Source organism: Petaurus breviceps, unplaced genomic scaffold, assembly GCF_028583685.1.
Source record: "Petaurus breviceps papuanus isolate PSGF00001 unplaced genomic scaffold, PetGlider_PUasm1.0 171, whole genome shotgun sequence".
NCBI lineage: Eukaryota > Metazoa > Chordata > Mammalia > Diprotodontia > Petauridae > Petaurus > Petaurus breviceps.
In genome coordinates, this window is record NW_027185754.1 from 4088019 (window position 1) to 4100358 (window position 12340).

Consider the following 12340-nt stretch of genomic DNA (forward strand, 5'->3'; position numbering starts at 1 on the left):
AATTAACAAGACAAAATTTAAGTTGATATTGTACATAACTATATAAAATCTTAGAAGTGCTGTTATCAATAAAACAAATAGAAAGTAGTGTTTTATTATCAACTTAAACAATTTTTAAAGTCTTAATGAATAGAAAGATTTTGTTGATGGCCTCTCAAAAGCTATCAAGAAACTCTGTATAATCTCAAACAATTTCTCACTAAAATTCCTAATGGCCAACTGTCAACCATCCTTTTAATGTATTTCAATCCACCTCTGTGTGGTGGGGAGGGGAAGAATCATGGTTTATCTGAATAAGTAAGGACTTAACTTTTGTGAAGAATGAAAAAAAATGAAAATGATGGAAAATTTAAATGTAATTCACTATAGGGCTTAAAATTTTATCTTCAGTGAACATATGGAACTTAGGAAAATGGGCAGATAAAGACTAGAAAATTTTAAAACGTTTACAATATCTTCCCCAAATCACTAGTTAATTCTTCGTTGTTCTTGAACAAATATCACCATATATCTTGCTCCTGAGCTTAAAGTTAACACTTATCTATTTAATTTGTTGAAGTTTCAACTTCCTCTGCCTGTATTTACTTTGCATATGAAGAAGTTATATAAAACCCACATTTTTAGCCTCACTCCAGGGATGGTGTAAGGCCAGGCAAATTCTTAGTTAGTCAAAGAGAGATGATTCCTATTCCTTAGTGGGAATGGGTTAAAACATTAGATATTTTGGAGCTGCTAGGTGGCGCAGTGAATAGAGCACTGGCCCTGAAATCAGGAGGATCTGAGTTCAAATCTGGCCTCGGACACTTAACATAAAACTAGCCGTGTGACCTTGGGCAAGTCACTTAACCTCAACTGCCCTCCCCTCCCCTCTCCAAAAAGCAAAACAAAAAAACGCAAAAAAAAGTAGACATTTTTCCAGCATCTCATCAGGTTTTCAGTGTGGTTTCTTTATTTTGTTTGAACACCAAACAATCATTTTTCAAAGTAAATATGTTGTTAAGTATTTTAAAGTCAAAATTGAGTAATTTTTAGAACATCTATCAACTCAGGCAATCCATGGCCCTATTACCCTAAATTAGAATAAATAATTGAGTTGATCTTATTTCTAAATTAATCTTAAACAGAGTATATCTATAATTATATATGTAGAATAAAATAACAACTCCCTCTAAGTTTAAATCTCTTTAACTACTATTATAGTCTCAACAAGTTTATGCAAAATGTAAAGAAAAATTTCTGGTGTGCTTTTTGTTCTTTATCTGGCCCTATACATGTTATCTTACAACCTTCTTTTCTTCCTGTGCTCTGGTATACTTCCCTTTACATTTCCAGAAAGTTCTTTTTTAATATCCTCTATTGATGTTCTGAATTTTCTGTTATTTGGCAAAAAAACAGTTTGTGCACATTATATCTGGCTTTTGTTATGCTTGAAACCAAATTAAAACTGGGAGGGGGAAATTAGTTCCTTAAGGCTCAAGATGCAGGCAGTCAGTACCACATAATCAGCCCTCTGCCATGAGGAAAAAGGTAGAAGCAAAGGAGCCTGAAGAAGGAGAAGCAAGCCCTGAGAATCTTCAACAAAACCCAAAAGGTTCATGGAGACAGGCCTGATCCTGAAAATGCTAGCAATCTGCCTATTTGAATGAACTTTAATTCTGAATAAAGAGGGTAGAGGGCAATGCTTATTCACAACATGACAGGACTGCTCAACTAAAGCTAATTCAAGGAAAATTAGAAAGCAAGGTCCTCCCATAGTAGGGGGCATGAAAATACATATGTACCCACAAGAAGCTGCATGCTGCAAATTATCTTGGACTCTCTGATGAACTGAGAACTGTCCTTGTGGTATCGGATCTTTCTGCCTAAACCAAGGCTATAGTTCTTTTCTTGCATAAAAAACTCTGGTGGCAACTTGTGTTTCTGAATAATACTTCTTGATTCTGGTTGACTGGCTCAGAAAATCACACCCTATTATTGATTGACTTGGTGCTTCTGGTCCTTTCCCACATGAGTACTTACTATCCAGTCACAAGCTTTCCTAGGAAATCCTACCTGGTGCTATGGTTGAGCCCCAACCCAGGAAGATCTCATCCTTGACCACATCCAGGATCAGGGATAATAAAAGGAATATTTTATCCTTATGTAAAAATGAATAATTATAAAGTTTTCTACTTTGATAAGTGAATAAGTATAAAAAGTTGAAAAAATTAACACATTAGGAAAATTTGCTATTCTGAAAAATCAGTTATTCAGATCACAGGTCTACCTTTCAACTCTGAAAATACATTTTGATCAGTTAAAATATAGTCAAGTAGGATTAATAATTTAAATGTTTCCATGATTATATTAAAATAATTCAATTCTCTTATTTAGCAAAAAGATTTCCTGGAATAAAAAACAAACAAAAAACAGAGAGGGATCTGTGTTGGAAATGGGAACCATAAAAGAGATTAGAATTTCACAGACTATCTTGTGTTTTCAAAATCTTTAATTGTCTTAATCATGGAATTTACCTGGAGATCATTTTGAGGATTCCAGTCAGAATCAAAAATGATGCATGTATCAGCTGCAGTTAAATTAATGCCCAACCCACCAGCTCGAGTGCACAAAAGAAATACAAATCTATCTGAATCAGGTTTACTAAACCGATCTATGGCAGCCTGTCGGAGATTTCCTCGAACTCTTCCATCAATTCGCTCATAGAGATACCTGTCAGGTTGAAGAACAACAAATTCAGGAAGAATAACATAAACAAAACGAAAATAAACCTACCCAGATGCAATTCTGTTTTCCTATTCAGATCTACGTATAATTTTAAAAATTAGGGAAAGTTATGTTTCCCATTAGATTGTGAACTCTTACATGGCTACTTCCCATAGCACTTACAATAGTGACTTAAACATAATAGGAGGTGAGTAAATTTCTGCCGAATAAAATTTAGAAGGTATGGAAAATCCAATCTATTAACACAACATTGCTACCACACAGATACTGAGTGCTTTTTATAAGCAAGGATCTGTATAAATCACTCTGGGTGACATAAAAAGAATTTTAAGTCAACTGCTCCATGCCTTCTAGAGCTTGTAACTTAGTCATCTATGCAGTTATTTAGATGTATAGGTGAAATATCACAGTAAATATTTTTTTCTTGGTCCAGCTAACCAAACTGTAGGTCTATAACTACCATGTGATGCATGGTAACTATACTTTGCTGACCTGATATGATTATGAAACAAAATATACACTGAGGAATCCTTTTCAACATGAATTTCTTTTTTATTATTTCCTGCACACAATGAAAATTTTAAAATGTACACTATTTTTACTGTAAACAAGGAAAGGAAAAGTGAGTTGAATTATATCTGATTTCTGCATCAAACAACTCCTGTCATTCCTTTCTACGTCAAATATTCCAATTACCTACACCAAAGTTGCAAATTCCAAAATAATAATAAAAGGCTAGCATTTATAGAGTATTTTAAGATTTGGAAAGAGCTTTATAAATATTATCTCCTTTGATCCTCACAATAACTTTGAGAGGCAAATTTAAGAGGTAATCAAAAACCAAATGAAACAAGGTAAATATGTAAGCAAAATACCCCAATAGTCTGAAAATGGATACTGTATTCTTGACATTTCTTTGTTTTTCCTACTGAGTTCAAAGTACTTTTCACTAACAGATTAGGCATTAATTCTATTTCATCTTTAGGTCTTATCCACACAAAGGAGTGTAATTTCTAGAAATGTGTCTTCAAAAAAAATTTCATTTAAATAAGAGTTCAAATACATAACAAAATCTTTTTTAAAAAATTGTTTCATGTTATTTAAAGTGGTACTGACCACCTGCTGCTTAATAAGTCACAAGCTCCATATTTTACTACAAGGTTGCTTGATATTTCAAAATGTATTCCCTTTTAAAAATTTTATATGAAGTAAAAAGCTGGCTTCATAGCATGAGTTTTCATATGTGTGTCCTCCAGATGGGGCACTACTAAAATTTGGTCAGTTCAATTGGAGAGTGGTTGTGAAGTAAGAAATCAAATGTTCCACCATTACTCCAAAATGAAAATCCTCCCTGGTTGAGCCACCAGGGGATTTCTATTTTCCGTTACCAAAGGTTATTTTGGTATGATGGCTAGAGTTTGGTCATCTTAGACTACTCTAAACTCTGAGGCAAGGAAAAAGGCAGCTCAGATGATTTTATAATCTCTTAGATGGAGAGGGGAACTCTATAGAAGGAATACCACATAACATTTGGACAGATGTGGTCTGAGATTTGACTAGGGCTTTGAACTTGACTTTTCAATTAGATTACTGCTGTTTTAGTCTGGACATTGTCAGTCTTCACCCTCTTTTTAAATGGAGGACTTCAAGATTAGATGGCATGGTTCTTTTCAGTTTATTACATAAACTATGCTAGTACAGGTTAAGCAGAGGACCTCAAATGGTTACATTAGATAAGCTGTGTGGTTTTAAAATCTGTGACAAGAGGCAGAAGGACATTATTTTTTATTCACTCTAAGGAAATCTCACTTAAGCTACAGTGAGCCATAAGCACTTAAAACTAAGATCCTTTAGCTGGTCATCCTTAGTCAGTTGTGCTTTGATGAGGTACTGTTGCCATAAGTTCTTGACCTGGTTATGTTGTAGCTGAATTATTCATCATAACTGACATGTTCAATTCAGTACTACTGTAGACAAGTTTCTTCTTAAATGTCATCAGTAGTTTCTTTTGAGAAAGATCTCTAGTGATCCCTTGGATAATAGTAAGGATCTTCTGACTTCTTTGCTGAATTCTCTGTTGAATTCTAATATGGATATAATTCTCAGTCTCAGAAAGAAGCTAGTATCACCCTTATGTGAATCAGTAAAGGAATTGTAAAAGAGAAGGTTCTTGCTATGATTCCTTTTCCTTGGTGAACAGAGCATGAGGAAATCATTGGAGAAGAAAGAGAAAGAAAGGGATGGAGCATCTGGAAATGAGGTGGCTTTATAGCATAGGTTCAATGAACTCCAGTTGGAGGGCCCTCACCTATTTGTGTAAGGTTGGCTAAGAATGGCTTTTACATTTTAAAATATATTTGGTTCATGGATTTTAACTTGTTGACCCCTGCTCTAAAGGGAATTCTCCAAAGAAGCTTAGTTACTGGGATCATAATAGAACTGTTAGTCAATTCAGTATTTTATCTCTTAAAGTAGCATGAAAGGACATGGTGTCAGTAGCCATAAGCATTTATTAATGTGTCTACTACGTGCCAGGGACTATGCTAAGTACTTAGGATACAAAAAAAGGCAAAAAACACTCTCTACTCTTAAGGAGTTCACAGTCAAATGAGGGAAGAAAACATGCAAACAACTATGTACAAAGAAGCTATCTAGAGGACAACAGGAAATAATTAATAGCAGGAAGTGACTAGAATTAAGAGTGATTAGGAAAAGCAGCGTCCCATGCAAGATAGGACTCTAGCTGTGACTCAAAGGAAGCCAGGAGGTGAAGATGAGGAGAGAGAGCATTCAAGGCATGGGGGGCAGGCAGTGAAAATGCCTGGAGTTCACTGAGCAGGGAAGTGGGGGTGACATGATCAGAATGGTGCTTTAGAAAAATCACTTTATTAACAGAATTGAGGGTGGATTGGAGTGAAGAGATTTGAGGCAGGCAGACCTACTAACAGACTATTTCAATAATGCAGGCTTGAGGTGATAAAGCCTGTAGTTGAGCAGTGGTACATGATAGGTGTTGCAAACGTAAAGTTGATAGATCTTCGCAAAAATTGGAGATTAGGGATGAGAGATAGTGAGGAGTCTAGGAAGTCCAAGGAGGCCTAGCACTGGGCCTGGCACATAGTAGGCACTTTATACATGCTTGGTGATTAAAAATCTATTACATGAAAGGCTACATGATAAAGAAGATATTTTCTATTGTTTGGCCTCAAAAACACTCATAATAAGCTAGTGTATTTTTTTTAACAGATAAAAATCTACTGTATTAAAAACCATGATTGAATCCTACCCTTCATCTTGACATCATCCCAATTCCCTCCTCCATTTCCCAGTTTTTGGCCCCTTTCCTTGCCAAGGCCAACTCCTCTCTACTGTGCCTTTGATCCTATCCTTCTCTTGTTTTTTCAAGAAAATTCACAACCTCAATCATTCTTTCTGTCTCATCTTCAATCTCTTCTTATCAGCCAGTCAGTCAACAAGCCTTTTTAAAGCAATTACTAAGTGGCTGGCACTCTACTAAGTACTGAGGATACAAGTATATGCAAAAAGAAAGTCTCTGCCCAGAAGGAGCTAACATTCTAATAGGGGAAGGAAAAACAAAAAGGAAGCTGAAATGGAGGGAGGAAAAGTGGGCACTTGAGTTGGGGTATGGTGGGCTGAGTCTAGAGAATTAGGGAAGGGTGCTCTGGAGTCCTTCCCCAAAATGGAGGTTACAAGAACTCACCAACGGGAGAAGGGGATCTCAGGAACAGAGTCTGGAGGCAGCTAAAATATAGTAGAATAGTCTGGAGAATAAGATTGTTAGATCTGGGGACCTACTGGCTCCTTAACTACTTCGTCCAAAACATGTGCAAGTCTCCCTCATCCCTAAGAAACAAAAACAAAACAAAACAAAACAAAAGAACAACTTTGACTAAACACTATCATCCTCTCAAGCTATTATGCTTTCTCTTCCCTTTCACAGCCAAACTCCTTGAAAAAGCAGTCTACACTCTCTTTCCACACACTGAACAATTCTTTGCAATCTGGCTTCTGACTTTATAACTCAACAAAAGCTGCTCTCTCCAAAGTTAACAAAGATTTCTTAAATGACAAGTCATTTCTCAGGCCTCATCATCAAAAACCTATCTAATCCATCTGAAAATGCTGACCAACCTTTCTTCCTTCTCTTTGGACTTTTCTGATGATACTATCTTATGGTTCTCCCCACTTGGGTTACACTTCCTTAGCAGTCTCCTATATTTTTTATAATTTATATTATGCTCCCTAACTACGAAAGTGTTGTAAGGTTCTGTCTTGGGCTCCTACCCTTCTCTTTTTATACTTTCTCCTGCCGACTGCATAGTCTCCTAGGGCTTAATATATTATCTCTATGCCAATGATTTCTGTATCTATATATCCTGAAACAAATCTCTCCATAGGGCTTCAGTCTCATATCACCAATTGCCTCTTGGACATTTCAAATCAGATGCCCCAGAGACATCTTAAATTCAGGTACCTAAACCAGAATTCATTTTCTTTTTCCACTTTCCCCTGTGCCTCCCTCCTCACCCCCCATCTTGCAATCTATCCCTTTCCAGACTTCCCTATTTCTACAAAAGGTACTGTAGAATTTTTTTTTTAAACTGTACTCTATGTTTTGGATATGAACCTGTCAAAAACAATTTCATTAATTAAAATTATTCTAATTTAAACAATTTTCTGCTTGGAAAGAGGAAAGTCCAAATTGGCAGAATTCCCTTATGCCCCTGGAAATCTCTTTAACCTAAGAAATTAAGAATTACAATTTATAGTATTTCAAGCCAAGAGACAAAATTCCACAGTCAAAACTGAATAAAGGTTAAGAACTAAGATAATAGTTCAACTGGTAGTTTGCTTCATCAAATGCAACACGAGTCATTTAACTTTTGCAAACCCTTGGAGAATGATTTTAAAAATATTTTATGTTTAAATAAACATAAAATATAAAATATTTAAATATTTGTATATTTTAAATATATAAATATCTGACCCTCTTCAACCATTTCCTTTAAGGACTCTCCAGTTCGTCAAAGATAAACTGGAGACATACTTCCATTAACTGAAATAATCAGACTCTTTTCCTAATTAATAAATTAATGTAATTAATGTATAAGGGGAAATAAGGGAGGGCTTTCCCAGATATTCCAGCAAAAGGTGATAGTATGCAAAGGCATACCAACAGAAAATTTGAAAGATGAAGGGGAGAGTCTTCAGATAGAAAACCTTTAAATCCCAATCCTAAAAAGGAAGGGAGGAAAGAATATCTCAATTGCCTATGAAGAGGTCAGCAATTCATTGAATGTACCTTCAGGGAATAAGCAGTATTTACATCTTTATCCCTAGTCACTCATTTTTAAAAAGATTCCCAAAGGCATTTAGAAGGTATAGATAGAATACAGAAGTAAACCTAATCACCCTAAAGCTATATATGTCCAGAGGTTTACATAAGGAAGGGCTTTTTGAGAGAGTTCATCTTTGTCAAAATGCAAAGGGTGTTTGTCCTACCTAAAAGGGCTTAGGTATAATCCAGTGGAAGAAAGCAAAAGTACTCCCCCCAGACCAACCAGGAGGTGAAAGTAGAAAAAGACTGCAGCTGCTCAGTGAAGAGAGGCCAGAGGCACCCTGAGAAGCACAGAAGTCAAAACACCCTGCAGCATAGTAGCAGCAGCAACAATAGCAGCAGACCTTGGTGAATGCTAGCAATCACTTAGTGATGTGACTGGCACAGTCCAGCTATAGCAGAGCCTGGTGATAGCCAGCATAATCACCTAGTAACCTACTTGATCCATCCCAGAAGGAGATTGGCTCTTCCAGCTGAGATACTGAAGTCAGTAGCTCATCTGATAGACCAATCCAGCAGAAAAATCGTGCTCTATAAAGAGAGCCAGCCCAGATGAACAGTAGGGTAGTGAAATTTGTGAGGATATTCTGGAGAGAAAAAAGGCATGCAGGCCCTGTGAGTTCTGAGTATCCTTGATCATATGTGTCTGCTATATGTGTGCCTTACTAACACATGCCCATTCTTCCCCCTTTCTGAATTTTAGGTGTATTTGTGGGAAAGCATACCCCTGAATTTGGCGGAAGGGGAGAAACTTTGTAACTATTTACAATGAAAATAAGTTTGCTGCCTTGACCTAACTCCATTCTGTTTTAAGCCTTCATTTTGTGACTGAATGTAATTATATAAGCTATTGTGTAATAAGATAAAGATGTTAGTGGCATAGTTTGGCAATAATGTGTGTCCCTCCAAATCTTATAAATAGCTACTAATGATGTGTATGTTTCCCTAGATTTGGTAACTACTAATGACATAAGTCTTCCTTTCATCATAAGCTTAGACCTGTATGTAATCAGTTAACTTTCATAGTTAGAATTCTAAGAAATCTACTTCAGCCTGATTGACCTTAGGTCACCAGTGAGACTGGTTCCTATGTTCCCTGCATTTGAGACTCAAGTTCTCAGTTTGTTTGACAGCAATGCTGATTGACAGAGATTTGCAGACCTATCAGGCAACCAATTCAGAGACACAATTACTAGGAAGTCCTAGGAAATTAGGTTGGTGATTTGTATCTAGTGGTGGTTAATGCTTTCATTGTCTAATAGATAATATAAACTAAGGTTGGCACATATTTGACTAATAAAGTTTAACTGCTAGTATTGGGAAGTATAAATATAATTAGTATTTCTATCATACTAAGTAATGGTAACTTGGTTTTGTGCATGCAATGTATGCTGCACTACTGTCCTTGCTGAGGTATTTGCATAAATGTTTTTGATAAAGAACTGAGTCTACTAGTTGATACTGGGAAAGCACACTAGTGGGGCATGATTTAATGTTTAGAAGAATAAGAACCAAACTGTTCTACCCAGAACCTTGGAAATAGTCTGGGAACCTAACCAGACAATAGTGGTGTGAGTTTTCAAAGGTTGAAGTACAAAGGCATTAAGAAGTACTGATCTCTAGGGCCCCAAAGCCTTGTCCAGTCACTTCCAAAATTCTATCAAAAGAGAGAACAGAGTTCTAGCAGAACATTTTACCCAATTTCTTCAAAGAATATGATTAGGTCTTTGTAAGGGTGTGTGAGTCTGTGTGTGTGTGTCTGTGTGGCTTGTTAGTGAACAGCACTGTTTCAGGACAATTAAAGAAAGACTGATAAGGCTCCTCTTTCAGGTTAGTCCAAAGGATTCAGACTAGGATACTGAGAAAAATACTGCTTTAATATTCCTAAAAGAGGGAAAGGGTGTGTTAGTAGGGATATTAGTTTGCTTCCATAGAATCACATGCATCCAAAATCCAGGTTTGTAACTGTAACATTATCCTTGACTTTTCCATCTTCCTTATCCCAATATCCAACAGATATCCAATCAGCTGCCAAATCTTGCCACTTCTACCTCTATAATATTTATCATAGCAATTATGACTTCTACAAAGATATCACCTGAGTTCAGGTCCTCTTCATTACATGCTTGCACTAAAGCTGTGATCTCCTAATTGGTTTCCTTGCCTCATGTCTTTCCTAGTTCCCTTCCATCCTCCAAATAACCACTAAAATGATTTTCCTTAATTAAGCATAGATCTGACCATGCCATCCCCTACTGAATCAACTCCTGGAGCACTGCCTCTAGGATGAAATATAAACTCCTCCAGTTTGGTTCTTAAAGGACTTCACAACTTGTCCACAACCATTCTTTCTATCCTCATTATATATGGCCTCTTTTCCTCACTGTAAGGTCTAAGCCAACTGGCCTCTCTATTACACATAGCACTACATTTTCTGTCTTCCTGTCTTTGTATTGGTCATCTCCCATTGCTGGAAAGAACTCTATCATCACTTCTGTCCCAGAGAATAACCTCTATTTCTCATAGATGCAAATCAAGCTCTCCTTTCTCTATAAGGTATTTTTAGTTCTCTTCAACTGATAGTATTCTCCCTCCTTAACTCTTGTGCAGTTATTCTGTATTTATTCTACATATACTTATATGTGTACTTGTGGTCTCTCCTGATAGACTATAAGTTCCTGAAAAGCAAGGAGTTTAATTTGTTTTTCGTCTTTGTATACTCAGCAGCGTCTTGTCTGGCACAGAGTATACACAATAAATTATTGTCGACTGGTCACTGAAATAAATTGTTTCTTATCCTAGGCAAAGAGCAAATCTATGTGATAGTACAGTGGTGGAAACAACATGTAAAATTAAAGACCATGGACATTATTCACAAGTATTTTCTATGGACTGCAACTTGTCTTACCTCTTATGTATAAGATAGTCCTCCAAAATGTCAAGGCAGCGTACCATCTGGGAGAAGATGAGCACTTTATGCCCACCTGCTTTCATTTTTGGAAGAAGCTTATCAATGAGGACCAATTTGCCAGCAGATTGGATCATTGCTTGAAGATGAAAGTCAGGAGCAGCTGGGTTATGTGTTTCTTTAAATTCCCCAAGTATTTTCTCCTCAGCACCTGTAAAATAAATATGAACATGCACAATCAAAATACAAGTACTTCAACTCCTGACTGTATACATATTCTTTATTTGCAATGATGGTTATCTTTATAGTCAAGGAAAGGTATCTCAGCCTGGGCTCTTAATCCATCTAATGAATACACAAATATGATATGAAGTTTGAATGCCTAGGGCAGAAAAGTTAGGCATACTGTAAAAGACCTGACAATGTGTTACAGTTTGCAATTCCATTGAAGATACCTTTGATAAGATAGGGGTGATTGCAGCATTTTCTGAGTTCCATCATAGTGTTAACTAAATTAGGTACATTAGCTTGTCCTGCTCCTTTGGATAAAAATGCAAAATTCTTTTCCAAGATAGCCCGGTAATATTTCTTCTGAATATTAGTAAGTTCTACTTCAATTATGGTTTCCTCCTTAGGGGCCAACTTCTTTTCTACATCTTCTTTTAATCTTCTCAACATCATTGGTTTTAAAATGGCTTGAAGCTTTTGCACCTACAGGAAACGTTAAATAGTTGTAATGTATATTTACATAAAAATAATTAACAAAGAAATATGATGTTCTTTATTTAGAAATTACCTGTTCTTCTGTTTTAAGATCCCCAAATTCTTGCATGAAAGTAGATTCAGAGGGAAATCTTAAGGGTTCAAGGAAATGAAGAAGACTGAATAGTTCTTCAACTGTATTCTGAAGTGGTGTACCAGTCAAAAGCACCTTGTGTTCCTATATCAAATCAGAATAGTTCACACATCATTTTTTCTAAGCACCTAAGTCAAAGACTTGCTCTTACACTTTCAAAAACATATTTGCATATTGAAGTACATTGTACCCATCATCTTCTCCAAAACTTAGTTGAAAATTCATCTCTACTAAGTTCTCCCTAATTAACTTTACCCAAATAATACTTTTATTGTACATTTCTTGAATGCTTCTTTAACACCATGTTAATTTCTACCAATTGATATGGTGCTTATGTAATAAAAATTACTTCACATGTGTCATTGGTTTCTCAACTGGATGACAATTTCTTTTAAGAGCTGGGGCAATAATTAAAATGAACAAATATTTACCAAGTATCTACTATGTGATCATGGAGCTTACAATCTAGTAGGGGAATATAACATATAGAAAT

General features: G+C 36.1%; 1 protein-coding gene across 17 annotated transcripts in view; it reads right to left on the bottom strand.

Annotated features, from left to right (window-relative positions):
* Nucleotides 1-12340, bottom strand: part of CHD9 (chromodomain helicase DNA binding protein 9) — a 254078-nt gene that overhangs the window by 65628 nt on the left and 176110 nt on the right. For all 17 annotated transcript variants that reach the window (XM_069082490.1, XM_069082491.1, XM_069082494.1 and 14 more), the window contains 4 exons: nt 11788-11931; nt 11447-11702; nt 10992-11202; nt 2514-2709 (listed from right to left, as the gene is read on the bottom strand). In XM_069082490.1, coding sequence (XP_068938591.1) covers nt 2514-2709; nt 10992-11202; nt 11447-11702; nt 11788-11931 — 807 coding nt within the window. The remainder of the gene's footprint in view (nt 1-2513; nt 2710-10991; nt 11203-11446; nt 11703-11787; nt 11932-12340) is intronic.